General features: G+C 42.3%; 1 protein-coding gene across 1 annotated transcript in view; it reads right to left on the bottom strand.

Annotated features, from left to right (window-relative positions):
• Nucleotides 1-2,663: 2,663 nt before the first annotated feature.
• Nucleotides 2,664-21,813, bottom strand: part of LOC134431477 (arrestin domain-containing protein 3-like) — a 42,107-nt gene continuing 22,957 nt past the window's right edge. Inside the window, exons 2-8 of the mRNA XM_063179490.1 lie at nt 15,690-15,771; nt 11,086-11,233; nt 9,740-9,842; nt 9,015-9,271; nt 5,309-5,471; nt 4,334-4,488; nt 2,664-2,720 (exon numbers count right to left, since the gene is read on the bottom strand). Of these exons, the coding sequence (XP_063035560.1) occupies nt 2,664-2,720; nt 4,334-4,488; nt 5,309-5,471; nt 9,015-9,271; nt 9,740-9,842; nt 11,086-11,233; nt 15,690-15,771 (965 nt within the window). The remainder of the gene's footprint in view (nt 2,721-4,333; nt 4,489-5,308; nt 5,472-9,014; nt 9,272-9,739; nt 9,843-11,085; nt 11,234-15,689; nt 15,772-21,813) is intronic.

Genomic DNA, 21,813 nt, shown 5'->3' with positions numbered 1-21,813 from the left:
CTTATGAAGTTCAACAAAGACAAACATTTTGCACCTGGAAAACATCATCCAGGAATGCAGCATAGGGTAGGATCTATCCCAATGGGAAGGTATTCTGTGGAAAGGGCCCTAGGGATCCTGGTGGACAACAAGCTGAATACGAGTGAACGTGACCTGCTGTGGCAGAGAGCCAACAGGATGCTGGGTTGCATCAACAAGGGTGCCACCAGCAGAGATAAAGAAGTCATTCTCCCACTCTACTCAGTGCCTTGTCAGGCCACATTTGGAATACTGTGTTCACTTTTGGTCCCTGATATACAAAAGAAGATGTTGGCAGGCTGGAGAGGGTCCAGAGAAGGGCCACAAAGATGATTCAACAACTGGGAAGGTGCCATGTGAAGAAAGGCTGAGAGAACTGAGTTCATTCAGCCTTGAGAAAAGAAGGTTAAGGGGAGACGTTATCACCATGTTCCAGTATTTAAAAGGTGGCTACAAAGAAGATGGAGACTTCCTTTTTACAATGAGTCACATGGAAAAGACAAGGGGTAATAGGTACAAGTTACTCCTCAGGAGATTCTAATTGGACACGAGAGAACAATTTTTCCCAATGAGAACAATTAGCCATTGGAATAATCTCCCCAGGGAAGTGGCAGATTCCCCAACACTGGACACTTTTTAGGTGTACTAGGGCTGCTTGTCTAGACCATGCTTTTGCCAAGAAAGGTTGGACCAGATAATCCTTGAGCTCCCTTCCAATCTGATGTTCTATGATTCTGTGACAGAGTATAATAAACCCTGAAGATAATACCAAATGGGCAAACTGAGCTGCTGCTTAGTTGCCATAGTTCAATTTTTTCTTGCAGTCTGAAATATGCTTTTTACTGGAGACTCATTTTATATATCATTTTTGATTATTAGGGAACTACATATTATTTAAATGAAACCAAACACAAACCAACCAACAAACCTTCTCCTTCCCATCCCTAATCGTTAACATTATTGCTGCCCGTGAACCCTGGACAGCATTTGATTATCCCCTTTTCACACTTTCTTTTCACACTTTGCTAGTGTCTGCTGATGCTGCTTTCACTTTGTAAGTTTTGCGCATGTCCCTGTTCAAAATCCCCCTCAAAGAACAAAACCAAAACACAGATATAAATAACAGTGCAACATGAAACAAATAGTATTCTAACAGTTTGGCAAGTGATTAATTCACCTGAGATTTAGTGATCTATAGGCAGTCTGTAACAAAACATTGCTTTGCAATAAAAGCACAAAGGCAACAAATTATTTTAAGAAATCAAGAAGGTATACAATCTTGATTACGTCTCAGTTTCCTTCTGTTCTCTCTTCTCCCACCTATCTGTTGCTTGTCTACTACATTTGGCTGCAAAACATACATCAAGGATTGACTTTGAAGGCATGTAATGCTTGTAAATAAATCCACAATAGGATCCAAGCTGAAGAGGTGATACATGATCAGCCTACAAGGACAATTCTGAGCATGTGCATATGCAGGCAAAGTGCAGGCTACATCAAATTAAAAGTCAGGGCATTTGTCAATTTTGTCAATTTGTCAGCCTTCATCTCTTTTTTTTTTTTTTTTTTTTTGGTAAAGCTGTCATTTGTTCCTTGTTGTACAGATCACAAACAACTGGGGAGGTATTGGAATACGGCTCCCAATATTACCAGTTAGATTGTGCCTGGGCCAGTCTGACCCTCGCTGCTGGGCCAAAGGCAGCAACTGCGGTGTATCACCCCAGAGATACCTTTAGCTTGCTGGAGATTGCAGCTGGGCACTGAACAAGTCCAGGCTTGTTAGGAACCCCGTTTACCTTAGGAGGAATGGCTTCAGGCGATGGTGAAGAGAAAAGGGAGATGATTCTGCTGGAGGGTTTAAATCCGGAGGTTTATTCCATGCTTACAGAGGTCTGAATGTGGGCAACTGCTCCAACATAAACCTGGCCGCATGGTCTGATGACCTTTTTAAGCTCAGGGACAGGGGGAGGGGAGGTACAGGTGAGCCACCAACCAGGTGAGAGGGGCAGGGTCTCAGGGGAAGATGACACCCAGACAGGCCAATGACCCCCAGGCCTGAGTGGCATCCTTTGAACTTGACCAACCACACCACGCCTTGCTGGAATGTTAAGCCTGATTGACAGGACTCACTCAGCATGGGGGCAAGGGGGAAGGGAGAGAGGTATAGGCACACCTGGGGAAGTGACCTGGAAGTCCAAAATGGGACATTACAGCACACCACAACAGGGAGGGATTGGTAACAACAGTCCATCACAAATGAGAATAAGTTGTAGTGACACTTAGCTGTATAACATAAGTAATAAGCATATGCAAATTTTCATAGAATCATAGAAAGCAGCCATTCCTCTCTTACAACATTACAACATGGTTTGAGTGTTTTGAAATACCTGGCTGCATGCTAATAAGGCTGCTCCTAGTATATGCTACTATTTAATGGAAGGGGACACAAGTTTTCAAGCATGTGGAGCAGTCCTATGATGTGCTGTAGGTGTCAAAAGCATGATCACAGGTTCTTTTCATTTATTCACCATACGGGCAAGAGCAATATCATTTCCTTTAAAAGCAAGTCTCCACTATGATACCTTGATCTTCAACACAGAAGGTGAGATTCAAAACCCAAGTGAAGTCAGTTTTTATGGATACCTTCAACGAGAGGGGCAAGACGGTATCTCATCTGTGGGCTGATCTGGGTTTGGATCAATCTAACCAAAAGAAAAAGAAAAAACCCCAAAACAACAACAGCAAGAAAAAATAAACAACAAAAAAACCCAACCAAACAATTCACCAAATAAACCCAGAACAAAAAAAAAACCAAAAATAAACAAAAATAAAAGCCATAACAACTCAGTGCATTTCAGCATCAATTGTTAGGAATAAAAATCAAAATTCACAAGTTTAAGACAATTATAATATGTGGCATTTCCAGTCCAGGTGTTATTGAAATAACTGAAAAACTTCTAGTTACACAAAACTTTGGATAAACAGTAATAGAAATATTAGATCCAGTGGAAGACTTTAAACTACAGGTTGATGGCAATTTAAGCATGAATAACTGCTATAAAAAATTTTTTCTCCTTTACTCACACAGAAGTCTTTTGAATTATCTGATATATACAAAAAAGATTACTTGACACATACCACTGGAAACATAATTTAAGAAATATTTACTTGAGAGAAGCAAAGAAGTTTTTCTTGAAATGGTAGAAATGTATCAATAAAAAAATCATTCTACTTTTAAATTAAAGTAGTTAATACTCAAATATCCTATGGGATGTTTCAAAAAGTTCATGTGCTCTAAACTTTACCTCTTCTTCCTCTCAACAGGAGAATTAAAGGGTACAAGCCTGCTAACTTAGGTCTCAAAAAAAGATGAAAGAATAGTTTACACGTACATTGCATCTTCTAGACATTGAATCAGTTAACGTCATGTAGCCCATTGGATTTGCATTTCAAGCCGGGGGGGAGATGTCGTGTTACATAATGCTATTTTCCTAAAGTGGATCAATTCAGACCAAATATGGCCAGAGGACACTTTTTTTTTTCATTTGTCCTACATCACTTCTTTTTCTTGAAAAAGAAAAAAAAAAAAAAAAAAACAACATGAAAAGCTTGGAAATTTGCATCTCATTCATGGTTATTCGGTGGCTGCATTTTTAGTTCTGTGAAGGACAAAAGTGTTGAAGAACTGTGTACTTCAGAAAACTTAAGTCATAAATTAATACCAATACATCACTTTTCTATGTGAAACTTCTGAAAGGCCTACGTTCAGAGAATTTAAACACACATACAGGCAAAACAGATTAGTGGTTGCTATAAAATGTTAGTAAGCGGCAGAGGTGAAAGAGTTGAAACCTTATTTTTAATACACAAATTTTTAAAAATTATGTTTCTAAAATGGCAAACACCACTTTGAAAATTTCCAGAAAGTATTAGACTAGGAAAGAGTGCTGCCAAGAAGAATTACCTCCCCCTGTTGGCAGTTCCAGGACATAGCATGATGGAGAAGCCAAGGCACCTCATGGAGCACATTTTACATTTAAGGTTGCAGAGTTCACGTAAAAAAAAAAAGGAAAAAATTATAGAAAGGGTAACCCATGATGTAAAACAGGCATGGAAAACTCATGATGCAATTCATCTGCATCTTGCAAACAAACAAAAATACTCCTCAAAACCAGCTTATTCCATGTTCATAATTTTAATGGTTTCTTCCAATTTTAGGAAGGAGAAACAGGTTTGTAAACTTATTCCATCAGACAAAAAAAAAAATCAGCCACAAACAAGATATAAATCATCATAGTCTGACAGATATACCTACTTCTGAATATAGGGGAGGAGGCAGAAAACGAAACTCCTGGATGTATGCAAATAATGGTCCTTGCAGTGCTCTCTGAAAATCATCAAAAGCAGCTACAGGAGCAAGCCCAGACTGTCTGTTTTCCTCTGTGACCACTTCTGCATAGTTAGGAGGTGCTGGAGGGAGAAGGTACATACAGTTCAAACAACAAGTTCTTATGCATGACAAAATATACAACATGATAAATATTAGACTTCAACCACTGAAAGATTCACCAGCAGATAAACAACTTTAAAATTGTTAAACAAAAAAGAGAGACGATTTTGTTCTATTCTGATATTAAGTTTATGTTCAAAGACAGACTGACCACTGTTTATTGTGGCTGAATTATCCCATTAAAATTTAAATCAGACCAAAGATAATTTATTCTCTGTACAAGTAGAAATGACAGAACACTGCAGTCCTCTGTACTCCAGAAGTCTCCAGGTCTGGGATTTGCACTTAAAAAAAGCAAGATATTAGATGTGCAAAAAGAGAAGGAAGGAAATACATAATTCTTTCTTTGGCCATGAGAAATCTCCCATAGAAAAGAATATTATCTTTTCACAAAGCCTTGGCTACTAAGGCTGATGAGAAAGCCCAGAAACTGCTATTATGGGTTGCAATGCCTTATAACCAAGCATGCAATTGGGATACTGGAAGTGGAAGCAATGAAGTTATGCACAGATACAATGGTATCCTGTGCTTTTTTTTCTGCCGCTTTCCAAAGAAGCTAGATTTCACTGCCTGTCCTAGAGACAGAAAGGCAGGGAGGGGAAAAAAAAATCTCTTGCTCTACACAGAACAAGCAGGTGGCAAGAAAACATCCACAATAGATCTCCTGTGGGCTTTATTATAAAAGCATGTAATTTGACTCTGTTAACAAGACTACAATGAATAAAGCAGACAAAAATCAAGAGAGCAGCAAATTGATTGGGATTTGTATTATCATGCTACCTTCTAGTCTTTCAGGCAGAGTCAGACCAAGCCAGTTCATGCTCATGCTACCCTGGCTGCTTACGCTTGATGTTCTGCTACCAAATGGATGTAGAGGAATGGTACCAATGACCAGTGGCAAGTTAAGGAACAAATCCACAGCTCCTGGAATATCAACATATACCTGAAGAAAAATGAAACAAGTATATGATTAGAATGTGGGGTTTTATCAGCATTTCATAAGTATTAGTCTAAGTTATCTTTCTATGAAATTTTTCATGAGGAGATTGTTTTAATAGCCCCTGTGAAAAACTCCAATCACTTGTTTTCAAAGTTTTAAAAGTTTAATAGTAATAAATGGTTATAAAAATAGTAATATAATTAGAATAATAAAAATTTGGACAATTTGGATTAGGACAATATAAGACAATAAAAACAAAGAGTTACAGACGTCTGGGTACCTTTTTCTGGGCAAAATAAGCCTGAAAAAGGACACACGTTAACAGAGGATTAACCCTTAAAAACAATAGCCTGCTGCATATTCATACACTGTTGCGTTATGATTTCAGGGTTTATCTCAGAAACCCGAGTACCTCCCCTGAAGATTCCCTCTCAGGTTTGTCAATCATCATTCCTTTCCTCACCCTGACCCCTGCCGAGAACTGTCTGTCAGTCCTGGAATTCCAGAAGGGCCTTGAGTGATTGGCAGATTCAAAGGATGCCTCCTTCTACCCCCGGGGGAGGAGGGGAGGGTGCATTGGGCCATCCAGGTGTCCTTTATCCCCTAAGACCTCCTCTCCTGTACCTGGTTGGTGGGCTTCCTACCCCTTCTCTCCCCTTCTCCCCCGGGTTAAAAGGGCAGGCAACCACATGGCTCAGGGAGTTCTGTTGGAGCTGTTGCTGGATTCAGAGGCCTGCAGGCCAGAATAAAGCTCTGGATTAAAACCCTCCATCAGAACCGACTCCTTTCCTTCACCATTGCCTTAAAGATTGTGCGTCAGAGGAAAACCTGAGGAGCTGACCCTCTTCATGAGGAAGCTCCATCCCACCACCACCAGAGCTCCAGCATGTCTGGACTTGTCTCTGTTATTGTTGGAAAAGAAATGAAATTTAGCAAAATATTTAATTATAGTGAGTTGTGTGTGAACTGGTTTGTTAAAAAAGCAGTTTTGTAGCCGTTGAAAAGTGTGTTGAGTTTTGTGTGTAACCTAGCAGGTAGTCTTAGGGATTTAATAAATAATTAAACTAGTGCAAGAAAGTAAGAATGCTAACCTGTCTAGAGGCAGCATACAATGCTCTTAGAATAAGATAAGCAGAGGATTAATGATCTTGTTTGTGAACCAAGGAATGTATCACAAGGGGTCTGTGACCAGGCAAGGGGAACGGGGAACTGTTTCTTGGAGGCTAGGCAAGGGGAACGGGGAAACTGTTCCTTGGAGACTTTGTTGTGAATCGCATGTATAAGAGGGAAGCACCCATACGTGAATTTGGGGGCTCGGACTTTAGGGACGTGAGTCCCCCAGTTCCCCGGGCCCTTAATAAAGCACCCACAAAACTTATCCGAGTTTTGTGTCATTTATCAATCGGGCAACATTATGAACAAAAATTCAGTTGATTTTTTTCTGTGAGAAAAAAGTTACCACTACTGCTGGGCTGCTGCCTGTTATGGTAATTACGGGTCGTTGTCGTTAATGGTTGTTTTTGTATTAGTAAAAACCCTGGCTAGGGCGAGGTAATGGCCCTTCTCTGAGACAGTGAAGGGCGGGGACCTTCCCAAACAGTGAGGAGAAGAGACCTCAGAGGGTGGGGGGGGATATGCAAAGTGACTCCAAGGACCAACATGCTGTGGGACCCCTACTCCAAACGTGCAGGAACCCCAAAAACAACGAGCCAAATAAGAGTTGAGAGACTGGAGTGATGTCTGGACGAGATGAGCCGAGTGCTAGGCCTGCAGAGATGCTGGAAAGCTTCATTGTTCCTCACCCTGTCTTCGAGAGCTCCCGGGCCAGGTCTGGCAGGAAGCGAGACCCGGACCGTGGTAGGAACATCTGGCGGGGATTACCACGCCCTAAAGGCTCCCACGAGGACTGGATCCCCCAGCTCTGCCCCTGGTGGACAGAGCTGTGCATATCCTCCTCCTCTGAGTCGCCTTGGGAGAGACGACGGACGCTGCAGACCTGTCGAGCCGCCCAATCCTGAGCTGATCACTTTTAATAAAGGCATTAAAAAGGAGAAGAAGTCTCCTGGCCCTGTTTATTTCAGTCTCCACATGCCCAGCCACAACACAAAGCTAGCCAAAAGTGTCTCTGGGATGAAACACCACAGTTGCTGCTATTTGGTTTAGCAGCAAGGGCCAGATAAGCTAAGGCACATCCCGTCCGGCTATATTGGTAAATATATCAATAATACACCTCACACATGATGCATAAATTCCATTCAAACAAAGAATTCTGTCTGGTCAGTGTCAATTTCTTCCTCTTAATCCTAATGGAGTCTTCAGGGCTGAGCAAGGCAGGAAGAAGTTAGTTTCTTCTGATAAGGGAGCAATAAATTCTTTTTCTCTGAAAGATTTAGGTGTCCTGTAGCTGCTGTCTTGCTGCGAGTCCTCTCTTAAAAAAAAAGTATCTGACATAGCATAGTTTCTATATTAACATTATGTTATATCCTAAAACTATATTTAACACACTACTTAAGAAAATTAATACAGCATAACTTTCTAAAATAACACATGTAATAGTCATTTAAATATTTGCGAAAAGCCAGTCATAAAATACACATTTTTCACAGCCCCTTTTAGGGTCCATGCCCCTATGAAGACATGAGCTCTTCAAGTTAAGAAGAGTCTTAACATGAGCCCTCACATGGAAATGCAGTGTACTCATTAAATGCTCGCTTAGTTGACAGACAACTGCTTTGAGAACTTGCATGATTTAAACTAAATTTACTTACCAGACCTCCTGTCATGACACTAATACCAGAACATGTATTTCTTTCATAACTAATTGTAATATATGGTAGGGATAATTCATGCTATTAATGTATAGTATAAAAATATTGTGAAATCCAAACCATGTCTTTTGACTACTCCGGCCGGGAGCAGCTGTCTAATTCAGATTCAACTAGTTCCTGGATGCACGTTTAGATAACAATCGATGCCTTAACGTAAGAATAGAAGCTTCCAGGGCGATGATCGTTGGTTTCCAGAGCCACTTGAAAGCGATTAGAAAGCGATTATCGCCTTGCCGATTGCATCTATCAAGGTAGTCAGTTGTGCCACCCTGATACATCTGAATACACAGCTCCTCCGAAGCCGATTGACACCAATGGCACACCTGGATGAGGCTTTTGTCCACCTCTGTACATGGAAAGCAACAGTGATGCATGTGAAGAGACACAAAGGAAATTTGGTCATCTTTGCATAGGGCAGAATAAACTGTATGAAACCTCGCTGTGTGAAGCTGCGAGTGTGAACCGGGGGAACTCTGACACTCGGGAGGTCAGATCCCTGTTCACCCGGCGCTGATCCCGGGCTCGACGCTGTCTCTTTGGCTGTGGTGGTTTCAAAGACCGAATTTCGGTCTCACAGACAAATTAATAAATCTTTGATAATTTTGGCTCACAATTTGATCATTTATAACACTAATCATCACAAAATGCCGTGCTAGAAATTTGTATGGCATGTTGGAAGCTACTCATTCTCACGAGTGAAACAGACTGCCCAACATACCATCAGTGAATACTCCACACGGATTATACTACAGTCAAGGATTGAAGGGGAAACAGGCGGAATTTTCAACTGTTTGCCATTCCAGGTTTCTGTTTTGCCAGATGACAAGGATTCCCCACGGAGGTTGGCAACAAGCTGTCTGACTTCCTTCATTTTCCCTTTGGCATAGAATGCCTGCGTTTGGTAAATGGTTGCCTTTGGCACTACCATACGGGAAGAGCAATTCTCAATCTCTGCAAAGATCTGAATTGATTCACCTGAAACAAAAAGGAAAAAAAAACCAAAACAAAAACTCAACAAAACACACCAGAATTTCAATTTCTCCTTATATTTACAAGGCAGTTTAAGCAAACTTTCACATTCTTTATACTGTTATAACAATGCTGCTATCACTGCTCTACCTTACAAAAACCACATCCACTGATGCTAATAGAAACAAGATCCTCATGAGCTGTTTGAAAAGGAAAACGAAAACAACACATTCAAAAAAAAAAAAAAAGCCAGTCTAACACCCAAAACATGCCAGTCTAACAGATGAGGTCATTGAACCATCTAGAGATACAAGTTGCGCTCTCTTAGTTAACAGGGTATGCAGAGAAGATTGCTAAATGCAGACTGATGTGGTACAAATATCCTTAATGTTTCATTTATGTTAAAACAGTAGTACAGACTCCAGCTTTAAAAAGGAAGGAAAATCACACAGAATTGATTATAGGATCACATACCTGGGATGTAGCCCTTTCTTTCAATTTTCACACTTAAAGATATTGGGCCTGAGGTACAAAGCCAACAACATAGAGTCTTTTCTTTTGTGCCTGCTTGGGGTGACTGCAAGAAGAAGAAAAGTACTGTCCATCAAATTACGAGCTCCATGAATCTCATCGGGTATTTAAACCAACACAGGAAAATAATAATTTTCATAATGTGCTTATTATTACATATTTTGATAAACAAAGCTGCTTTCATAGGAAAAGTCTCAAGCAGTTTAAACAACATTATACAGATACAGTGTTTGTCCTAATTCCACTGGTGTATTTGTATTGCTTTTTCTGTGATCCTCCATACTACAGCTACAATTACAACAATACTAAAAGAAAATACTGTATAGGTTAAAACAAAAGGCTTCATAGCCTACACATCCCAACATAATGCTGCAGAGCTTTTAATTTAACTAACAGCAGATTAGAACATCTTCACACTTTCCATTATGCTGCATTTCCAAAACAAAATAACTAAGCTAAACTACTGTAATCTTTACTCCTGCTATTTCCTCAGTTTCTGAATAATCCTGTTTCATCTGTGTTAAAAAGACATATTTTACACAACACCAGGATTCAGGGCTTGAACTAAAGCCCACTAAAGTCAAATGAGAGACCCTCGATTTTCATGGAGTTTTTACAACGTCCCTTTGCAAGCTGATTTTTCACCCATACACACAAGAAATCTGTTTCAACGGTCTTCTGATTTTCTTTCCCCTCTAGATTAAAATTTGAGAAGGGAATAAAAAAAAAGGATTTTTTAGGCCAGACTGAAATCAAATCCTCACTGAGAGCAGTTGTGATATTAAAGTCATTTTAATGAAATGATATTTCAGAAAAGGATTATACAGAATTGCAATCGTTTTCTCCCCATCAGTGGAAAACGATCCATATGGAAATTACCAATTATGCACTGCAGTAACATTTTTCCTTTGCATTTTTAAGTTTGCAGTCTCTAACTAAAATATTAAGCATTGCATTGTTCCATCATAGATTATTCATTATTTATAATTTAGGAGGACCAGTTCACCAAATTTCTTCCTTAATGAGAGTCTACAAGTTGGTAGCATCAGTTTAGACTGAAAAATGCATTTTACATCTTGTAAAGATCAAGCAACTCCAAGTACAGCATAACTTAGCCTTCAAAATACCAGCAGTTAAAGAGTTGTTAAACTGATATAATACTTAAAAGAAGAGCTGTACTTAAACTAGCAAATAAATATTAGGTATAGTTACATGCTGACGTTCTTTCACTTATTATACTTCATTATTTTTATGCCAGAAAAGGAATGAGTATTTCTGTCAGTTCTTACCAGTAACGAAGGAGTGTTGATGTCTATATGTTCAAAGACTGTAAATTCCTTCTTTAATTTTACTGGTAGAAGCCAAGGCCTATGCAATTCAGCTTTCACCCAATACCGCACACTGCCGTGTCTGCCTTCGAATGAGGTAGCAAGTGGTCTGTGCAGGACAAAGGTCAAAATCGAGTAAAGTTTTTCTCTCATTCCAGTCCAATTGATCAGATTTGGAATTAGTATGTTGTTGAGGTTTAGGATTTTTCCTTTTGTTTCTTTCTCTTAGGGAATATTCTCCCATTTTTATTGCTAGGAAACAATAACGGCCGGTACTTAAGAGAAACAAAAGAAATAACCACAGAGAAGGGGGAGGAGTGCAGCTGGCTTTACTATCGTAGCTGAGGGGGCATTCTCCTAGAAAGGGCAGAGATATAGTGAGATTTGGGCTGAGGGAAGGGGTAGGGTGCAGCTTCTAGCTCTCTCGGAGTCGGGTGATTGATTGCTGCTCACTGGGGGGGGGGGAAGGAGGAGGGAGGAGAATTCGCTGCTGCCGCCGTAACCCAGCCCTGTCCTGCTTCTTCTGCTGTGGGTGAGCCTTTGATCGTGAAAGCAGCCACTGAACTGGGACGTTATTGTCACAGATGAGTAATGCGATGGTTGACTCTCACAATTAAAAGGCAAATATCATGTATACATGTGAAGAGAAGTTTTAAAGACTTATGTTTTACCCCTCCTCCCTTGCATTGTTATCAGGAAGTGGCCTGGGTTCGGGATATTTGGGAGGGTCGGCTTGTTACGATGGCAACATCTGACCTCCAATCAAGATTTAAGGAAGCAAACTCCACCACTGGACAGCGAAGAAGGAATCGATGGACAGAACTTTGGGAGGGGCTAAAGGGTTAAAAGGCAAAACCTCCATTGTCTGGGTGAGCACATGGCGGGAAAAATCCTTTGCTCTCGGCGCCGTAATATTTTCTCTATTCAGTCTTCTGTTGTAGTTTTGATAAGGTTTTAATAAACCTTTTAAATTTTTTTAAAAGTGAGTATAATTTCTCACATTATTAACACCCTACCTCACTAAAAAAAAAAGGGCTCTCACCATCTGCTTGGGTACCTCAGGGAAAACCCCGGGATCCCGAGCCCTTTCCCCCTCCCAGGGAGCCTCTCCCTGCCGGATTTGGGAGCCGGGCTGCCACTGCCTGGCCCCCACCGTTTCTTTACCTCTGCTCCGGGTTTTTTGCTACACTGTAGCCCACACCTCCTGCCTGCCAGGATGCTCGGCGGCTCCAGCTACAGCGTTTCTGATACATCTCGTCTACCACTCCGGGATTTTGTTCGTCCCTGTTGTTCCAGTTTGCTGCTTCCGAGGTCCCTGCTACAGCTCCTTTTGCTATGCAGAGGGGCATCAGGATCAGCTGCCCCTGGGGGTTTGTAAAGGAAGCCCCTTTCCCATCCCTTCTGCCGGCTGTGCCCGCCATTGTCCACGTGCAGAGAGACGACTGATGTCACGCCACAGCGCCCCCTGCAGCCGTGGGGAAATCATCTCACCTGCCCTTCCCAGCAGAGGAGCCATCAGTGCCCCTGCCGGCTGTGACCATAACTACACCAAAGGGGAAGGTGCCTGACAGCCGAGAGAAGGCTGTTCCTGGGTTTCTGGTTTTGTTTGTCGTTGCTGTCGTTGTTGTTCGTTTGCATTGTTATACATACTAGTAAAGAACTGTTATTCCTTTTCCCATATGTTTCCCTGAAAGCCCCTTAATTTCAAAGCTATTCGGAGGGAAGGGGGTCATATTCTCCATTCCAAGGGAGGTTCCTGCCTTCCTTGGCAGACCCTTGCCTTTCAAACCAAGACATATGAAGAACTGTATTTTTAATGTATCATAATAAGCATAACTTATTTGCAACATTCCCATATCTCAGAAAAACGTAATGTTAAAGTTGGGGAAATATATCATCCCCGATTCATTCAACAGTAGTTTTGTAGAAGTTCTAAGAAGCAATTAAGGAATTGTGCAAGAAAAGTGCCAGAAGAATACACATCTCCTTTACAGGCCATTTTCAAGTGTAGAATAAAGCATGCCCTTTTAAGGTCAAATTAAGGCCACCAAGAAAAATTAGCATTAGTACCATCCCATTATTATTTTGGACATTGTATTCTGTAAATAACTGTGTATTATTTACTTGGCTGGTATCTCAGTGGTTTAACTATAACTAAATGCTTTTGTAGTTTGTTTTGCTTTAAGTACAGTAGTTAAAAATTTCTATGTAAAGTTCTGAAGAGTTTTTGAGCATCATCTAATTTTCCTTTACCCTCATGACATCATCTTAATATATATACACGCACACATAGAAGATAAAGACTATTCTTCTGCTCTGAACACTGAATGACAAAATCCTTTTAGGGAGTTGGAGAGGGAAAAAAAATATGCAGATAGGGATGTCAAACCTTTCAGCATTACCCTTTTATCCTCTTCCTCCTTCTTCCCCCTCCCACCCCCCCATCATAAGATGGAGGACATAAGATTTTTATATTCCCTTCATGTCCCGTTAACTGTAACTTGTCTTTTCCTAACACTTTCATCCTTTAGTCTCCAGGGAGAATTTTTATATTGCACTATGTTTGAAATGCATCATAATAAAATATAAGTTATGGGCAAAGCTTCCCTCCCTAATTTCTATATCAAATAATATTAGCTGTGCTATTACTTTACTAGAAAGAATCATTCTGCTACAAGTTTGACATCTCTATTTGCATATCTGAAATGTTTACTTTTTTTCTTAATAACGCAAATGAAAGGATTTTCTAATCAACTTTCAGTGTTTCATCCTGCTGCAGTATCCTTAAGAAAAAAAAAGAAACAAAAAACAGTAAGGCCAGTCAGCATATTTGTTCTTTTCACTATTGCTTTGTTTTTGGTTGCACTGGGTCTGGCTGGGATGGAGAAAACTTGCCTCATAATAGCCCATATCATGGAGCGTTCACTACACATATTGAGGCCCTGCTTTTCAGGAAGTGGCTGGACATTTGCCTGCTGATGGGAACTAGTGAATTCATTCTTATTTTTGCTTTGCTTCCACATACAGCTTTTGTGGTTTTTTATTAAAACTGCCTTTATCTTGACCCACAAGCTTGTCCATCTTATTTTCTCTCCCTGGCCTGTTGATGCAGAAGAATGAGAGAGCAACTGCATGGAGGGCTGGCAGGCAAGTGAGGTCAAATCACCACGTTGGTCTTGTTTTAAATAAATTTTAGAAATATTCCATGGATACAAAATAGTAAGAAATGGTAAGGAGGCAGTGTCAAACTAGTGTTCTTCAGGCCTTTTCCTACCAGCCTTCATTTTTTCCTGTATTATCAAAGATGGCTTCATAGTTATTCTTTCAAGTCACTTGACAAGACCTTTAGTGTTTTAATCAATTCTTGTGCTATTTTAGTGGTCATATTTGAACATTTCTTCCAACTCAAGGGAATATCAGTATCATCCTTATCACTTCTTATAGAAGAGTTTTTCATTTGAACCTTAAATTGATTTTTAAGTTTCCATATATATGCATCCTCTTCAGCATTCTAATAATATCGACTGTAAAGCCCTGCGCTATTTGCGGAAACTGATCTGTAAAAGCATTTATCATCTGCAAGTTCTGTTAAAGCCAGTCCCTCTAACAAGCAGATGTTTTATTTTCTGTTAAAGCCAGTCCCTCTAACAAGCAGATGTTTTATTAGCTTTAAAATTAGGTATCAGTCTAATATTCTGCCTATTTTTTTTAACCTTAATGACTTTGGTACCTGGCTTTTACAGTAGAAGGCTCCTCCTACCTCCTTTCTTTCATCTATTTCCAGACTCTCTCTGTTCCTTCATATTTAATTTTCCTGAAACTTGTGCTTGAGCTAATTTCCATGTTGGTAACTCCTCTATGTATAAATCTTCCCTTCACAATGCATACATTAGAATCCTCAAATGTGTGTGTGTGTGGCAATTTATCTTAAGACTTCTGCTATCACTCTTGCTTCACCTTTGCTTTCTGAGTAAAGCGGGATTAGGTATGGGAATGTTTCTTGCTTCATCCACCCATCCATTTGGTTTTTTTTCCATCCTGGCTGTTTTGTCTAGAGGTCAGCCTGAGTACATACATACTATTTGAAATAGAAAAAAAAGCCAAGCAAACTCTTATTTAGTTCAAATGCAGTTAAGCCTGCCACATCTCTTTCAGACTGAGCTTGAACAGTTAAACTGTTATCACTAGGTTCTGATGGCCTGCATGGCTCCAGTAAAATCTTGTTTAATTTAGAAGATACCTCAGCCCCTCTGCAGGACTCAAATGACACCAGTTCCCCTCACTTCTCCTGTGAAGGGGTCCAATCCTCCATAAGGAGCCAACATACCTCAGTCAAAAGAAAGAGTAACCAAGTGGGCAAAAATGAGCTTCTGTTTTGTGAACAACTCTTAACCAGTTTAAAAGCAACCTCTTCAGTTTAATGAGATTTTGTCCTCTACTACATGTCTGAGCACAACTCCTACTACCACTGAAAAGGTTTCCCTCCCCCCACAAGAAATTTTCTTAAGCAGGTATGTATCTTAGCCTTCTCTCACACAAGCTGTGTACTGCATGTAAGTACTTACATCTGTGGAAGCTCAAAGCTGAATGCATATTCATGCCTTCCTGAATGAATGATGTGAAGGCCTTCTTCCAAATTGCCATCATCTAGGAGGAAAAAACCCAATATGCTATTCCACCTGTGAACATTTTACACAGCACAAAATATTATATAGGTTTCTTTTCCAGCATAAGAGGGATTTATACATTCTTTACAATACTAAGAATACAGTGTCTCAGAAACACTTAAGTCTCTCCAGTCCATTTGTATTAACTGCTAGATGTATAGCTGCAGAATTTTTAACCTTAGGTGAGATTCCAAGACTTGTCTGACATAAAAGCAGAAGTTAACTTGTTTTAATTTATGATCTTGTGAAAAACAGAGTTCACTCCTTGGAATTTTTAAAAGTTTAATAATTATAGGATAAAGAGGGACAATATTTCCAGCGCTGGGGTGCTCCTGGCCAACAGCCAAAGAACACACCAGTACATAGAGTGTTATCTTTATACCTTTACATCTGACTGGGGTACATGCATATTCATGTGTTTTTCATACATTATTCAAACTTTCTTTTGACCTTTCTGATGTTTTAGGAAATTCTTTGTTTGGCTTCTTCTCACTCCAGCTTATATGCATGACATCCTGGGTGTCAGGTCAATATATTTTATTTCTTCTTGTGTCTACATTCTGCTGTTTCACATCCTCTGATAAGGATTTACTATTGTTGCAGTGTGTTGCAATTTCCTGTTTTAGACTTCCCAGTCCCCCACGTGTGCCAACCTCTCCTTTCCCCTCCCCCTTGCTCCCTTGCTAGGTGCTGTCCGTCAAGCTTAACATTCCAGCAAGGGCGTCATGTGATTGGCAGAAATTCAAAAGATGCTTCTCAGTCCTGGGGTCATTGGCCTGTCTATGTGTCATTGTCCCCTGAGACCCTCCCCCTCCCACCTGGTTGGTGGCTCACCTATCCTTTCCCTCCCCCCTCCCTGTGGGCTGAAAACGACATTGAGGCCATGCGGTCGGTTATTCTGTGGAGCTGTTACCAAGATTCAGAGATCTGTGACCCTGGAATAAAACTGGATTAAACCCTCCGCAGAATCCGTCTCCTCTTTCTCTTCATCTAGCCTAAGGACTTTCCCCAGAGGTAAAACTGAGTTCTTATTGTTATGAACAAAAACTCGGTTAATATTTTTTATGAGAAAAAGTTTCAAAAAGGCAGCCAGACCACTGGCCCTGCCCAAGTTCTGTGTGTTTTGTTATTGTAATCACGGGTCGTTGTCGTTAATGGTTGTTTTTGTATTAGTAAAAGCCCTGGCTGGGGCGAGGTAATGGCCCTTCTCCTGGGTGGGGACCTTGCCCGAAGCTAAGTTTTACCTTTCTCAGAATAGGGAAGACACCTGAGAAGGTGGGGGGGGTTATGCAAAGTGACTCGCAAGACCAGAATGCTTTGTGGGACCCCCATCTCCAAACTCATGGAGAAACCCCAAAAACAACGAGCCACCTAAGAGTTGAGAGACTGGAGTGATGTTTGGACGTGAGGAACCAAGTGCTGAGCCTGCAGAGATGCGGGAAACCTTCATCGTTCCTCACCCTGTCCTCGAGATCCCCCGAGCCAGGACTGGGGGGTCTGGAGACCCGGACCGAGGCAACATCTTATGGGATCAAGCCCTGAAGGCTCCCAAGAGGATCTGATCCCCAGCTCTGTCCCTGGTGGACAAAGCTGCGCATATCCTCCTCCTCTGAGTCGCCCTGGGAGACGACGGACGCTACAGTCCCGTCGAGCCACCCAATCCTGAGCTGATCACTTTTTAATAAAGGCATTACACAGGAGAAGAAGTCTCCTGGCCCTGTTTATTTCACTTATTAGCCTGGACTTGTTCCAAGTGCCTAGCTGCAACATCCAGCCAGCCAGAGGAATCTCTGTGCTGAAATACCACAGCTGCCACCTCTGTCCAAGCAGCAGGGGCCAGACGAGCCCAGGCACGTTCCATCCGGTAATATTGGGATCTTATTCCAATATTTGGCGCCCAACCGTGCGGCTGATCGAATCTGCAGCCCCAAGAAGTCATCTCAGAACCTCGGAAAGACTTTAGGCAGCTAAGCACCCATTGGAAGAGCTATGGCTGCATAGCTCTCCAGAGAGACTTTGGGACTGAATCCACAAGAAGTTTCGCGGACTGCTCAGCACCTCTGGAAAGTGCAGCTCCTTTCTGGCGAGCAAATTTTCCAGGGGAGAATAGGGGAGCCCCTCCTGCCCGTGGGGTCCTGTTCTGGTGAAGAGACACCCTGCCTGACCTTGCCAGCAACAGCTTCGATTTCGGTGAGTATTTCTGCTCCTTAGAGGGGGTAGAAGCTTGAAAAACAGTCTCTGCTGTGAGTTCTGTTCCTTTTTGCTCTTGCAGTATAGGCTGCGCAGCCCTGCGGAGCGGGAGTGATACCCTGTTAGACATAACTCACTGCGGCGTGGCTTTGCTGTCTTTCTAAATTCGCGGCGCCGGTGGAGGAGCGGGGGAGCTCTCCCTGCCCCTCCCTCCGGCTCAGCAGCGCAGCGTGCTTAGCTCTCTCGGCCGGGGGAAGCTCTCTCGGTGCGGGGGCCTCTCTACACGTGGCGCGGGGGGGGGCTGCTCTCTCTCGGTGCGAGAGAGGGGGGGCTGCTTCTCTCGGTGATTGGGGGTGGCTTTTGCAGCGCGGTGCACGGGAGGCGCTTTCTCGGCTTTCTAGACGCGGTGCGGGGCGGCCCCAGTTTCGGCTTCACCACATGGAGCCGGCAGGGGAGGCTTAGTCTCTCCCTCGCAGCAGCAGGGTGGGTTCCGATTCCATGCTGCTGCCACGGCAATTTTAAAAGTAGTGTAAGCTCTTGCACTGTGAAAGGCTAACGTCTGCTCGTTATTGTAATGGGTTAAAACTTTAAGTTTGTTCATCAAAGCTGACAAAGTTATTCCAGTAAGACTGTTGCACCACCTCAATTTGTTTGCTTAAGTAAATTTCCGGACTTAAAAGGATAAGGAAGGTGAAACCAAAACCAATGGGTTTCACAAACACTTGTTTATCTGCTTAGTAAACTCTTAATATGGGTGATGGGCTTGCTATGATTGATAACACAGTATTAGCTTATCTGCTCAGTAAACCTAAGATTCCAGGAACTCAGCAGATTGAGCCTAAAATTCCAGGAATCAGACAAAGGAAAATTACCAACCTTCATCTTCAGACCCCGGGAGGTGGACTATGACCACCTAAACACAAAAGAAGAATACGCAGAGTACTACACATAAACCCAGAAGCAGGACTGTATAAGAACTCCACGAAATATCAGAAGTGTGCGGCAGTGGTAGAGCGGGGACTCTCCTGTCGCCCAGCGCGCCCGGGGCGCTGACTTTGCCTATTATCGCTTGCTCTATCAATTAATAAATTTCATTTTATTTTGACTTATTAGTCGGTGATTAATTCCCCACCGCAACTAACCTATAACAGTTATCGCTTCTTATCTGTGGTTTTTTTTAGAAATCGGTAGTTGATTTGGCTTTGTTTTCGGTCTGCGGAACTTTATATTGTGCCTTTTACATCTAAAATGGGCTCAAAGTTAAGCACAGCACAAAAAGGAGTGTATTATCATATTGTTACGATTTTAGTCAGTGGAAATATAAAGTTCTCTAAAGGAAAATTGAAACAGTTTATACGGTGGCTTTTTCTACACTTCCCATAAATTTCCCCTGAAGAAGTCCACAATATTAAATTTTGGGATAAAGTAGGAAATGAATTGATAACCTTGGGACAGTCTGGGGATATATCTTCAGTTAAATTCCTTTTCTGGCGTTTACAGGTTCGAACAGCCTTGCGCAAAGGGAACTGGAGAAAAAGCCAGATATTAATCAATGTACCCCTGCTCTCCCTGTCTCTCCCCCTTGCAGCTCTAAACCTCTTACCCCAAAACTTGGTGTTTTAAAGAGAGCATACTCTGCTAATGCCCTGGGAAATCGACTCCCAGAGCACTTTAAAATGCCTGAGTTCCTTTGTCCACAAGGTCCTGGCCAGACTGCATGGAACCTTTCCCAAAACCTCTGTGTCCCCTGCTCTGAAACCCAGAGCACGTGTTAGCTTTTCGGAGAGCAATGATCCCCAAAATGGCACCCAGTCCCTAGGGGCTCCACAAGATGGAGGATGCCACATGGCACCTTCCCATACCTGGTCGTCTTCTTCCCAAGATCCCCCTAAGTATCCCAAAATTCCTTCCCCATCCCCCTCCCCTCCTGCTCCTTGTGACACCTCCCCTCCCCCCCTTACCTGCTGTACCCTCAGCTCCACCCCTCTACTCCTCCCAGGGGGCGTCTGCCGATGTGACATCACCAGGCGTCCCCGCCCCCTCCCCGAGCCCCCACGGTGGGGGCACGCCCACTGCTTCTCCCCACAACTGTATTGGTGTTCCAAATGCTTCCGATTCAAGTGATACAGGGCAGGAAACTGCAGACCCAATACAGGGTCTCAATTTGTCATTCGCTCCTGTTACGTATCAGCCTGCAGCACAAGGGGAAGCAGCATAAACTGCTAATTGGAGATCTTTTGGATGACAATTTATTAAAGAGATGTGAAAATCACACAGGGAGTATTGCCCACACAGTCCATATTTCCGTGGCCTTTTAAATTCTGAACTGAGTAGGACTGTAGTAGTCTCGCATGATTTAAAACAGCTTTTCTCATGCCTCATGACCTCTACAGAATTCAAATTATGGAAATTAGCATGGAAACAACTGCTAAAAGAAGCTCTCCCAGGCTTGCATGCTGAACCAAACACAGCGAAAGATACCAATGGCTTGCCAATTACCATTGAGCATCTCTCCGGTGAGGGCCAATGGTCTTTACCCTCAGTCTAAGCTACCGTAATGAGGCAAAGTGGAAAATTTTCCAGAGTAGAAATCCATTTTGATTTAGGTGAAATGTACATCTTTGAGTTAAGTCTGTAGTTTGAAACATAGCTATGTAGCCTGACTGCAAGGCCTAGGCTGCCTAGGCTCAGGGATTCAGTGAAGGACAGAGATAAGGGGGGGGGGGGGGGCGGGAAGACAGAAGGTGATAGAGAGAGACAGACTGCTGTGAGAGCAAGTCAACCTGACCCAGGAATTCTTTCTGATAAAGAAGAACTAGCAGCAAATGTCACACGAAATTTGTAAAAATGAATATGTATAAACCTATTTTGAAATTGTATGCATATGTATTTGAGAGGAGGAGAAAAAGGGACCTGAAGTTCCCAGAAGTACGCATGTCATTTTAGGGGAACGATTCCCACATGCGTCCAGCGCTGTAATAAACATACTGGCTTTACAACTTTCGCAAACTTCTGGAGTTTTTGGCTATATCTCCGGAAAACATTTTGGCACCCCAGATGGGAGTTCTCTGTCCCCGCAGAGGCAGAGGGTATAGATGGGCCTCCAAGGCATGCCTCAGGATTTTCCTGGAGGGGCTCTGCTCATCTCGGCTTGCCTCCTGCATGGACAGACAAGAACCTGCTGGCGTGCGGAGGATATGGTATGTATTTAGAGGCTCCCGGAGGAAAAGAGAGATAGGACAACTGAGTAAAGATAGGACAGCTGAGTAAGTCACTCAGAGACATCTGAGTGCTCGGCCTGTGGATGCAGCTGATAGAGCTGGACTAGAGACGGGAGTTCACTGTTTGATAGGGTGGACCGCTAGCGCCCCTGGGGGTGGGTCAAGTGAACCTGTGTGTGTGTGTGGTGTCTGGACACTATATTATTGTATGGATATTGCATTGTGTAATTAATGTTAATGTGTCTGTAATCGTGCGCGTGTGTGGCGTATGAAAGAGAGAGCGAACAAGTGAGTTCACCAATGGTGCGGGGGGGGGGGAGTTCTCTCTGTGTTTGAAGCGGCCGGGTGAGGATTGAGGCGCCAGCTGAGGCAGGCTCTCTGGAATTTTACTGTGTGCTGTTATTTTGATTGTGTCAGGAGAAAGCTGATGTGGGTAAATGCTGAATTATTGTATGCTATGTTGTGTTGAGAAAAGTGGGCACTTTAAAAGATATGCCCTTTCCCAGTGAGTGTGTGTGGTGATTTTCTTCCACCGCATTGTGGTAATTTGATTCTCAGATTGTATAGTGGTGTTTGTGAAGACTTTAAGATTTTGTTTGCAACAAGCGTAG

The sequence above is a fragment of the Melospiza melodia genome, chromosome W (assembly GCF_035770615.1).
Source record: "Melospiza melodia melodia isolate bMelMel2 chromosome W, bMelMel2.pri, whole genome shotgun sequence".
NCBI classification, from domain to species: Eukaryota; Metazoa; Chordata; class Aves; order Passeriformes; family Passerellidae; genus Melospiza; species Melospiza melodia.
This window is presented reverse-complemented; position numbering and strand designations above follow the sequence as displayed.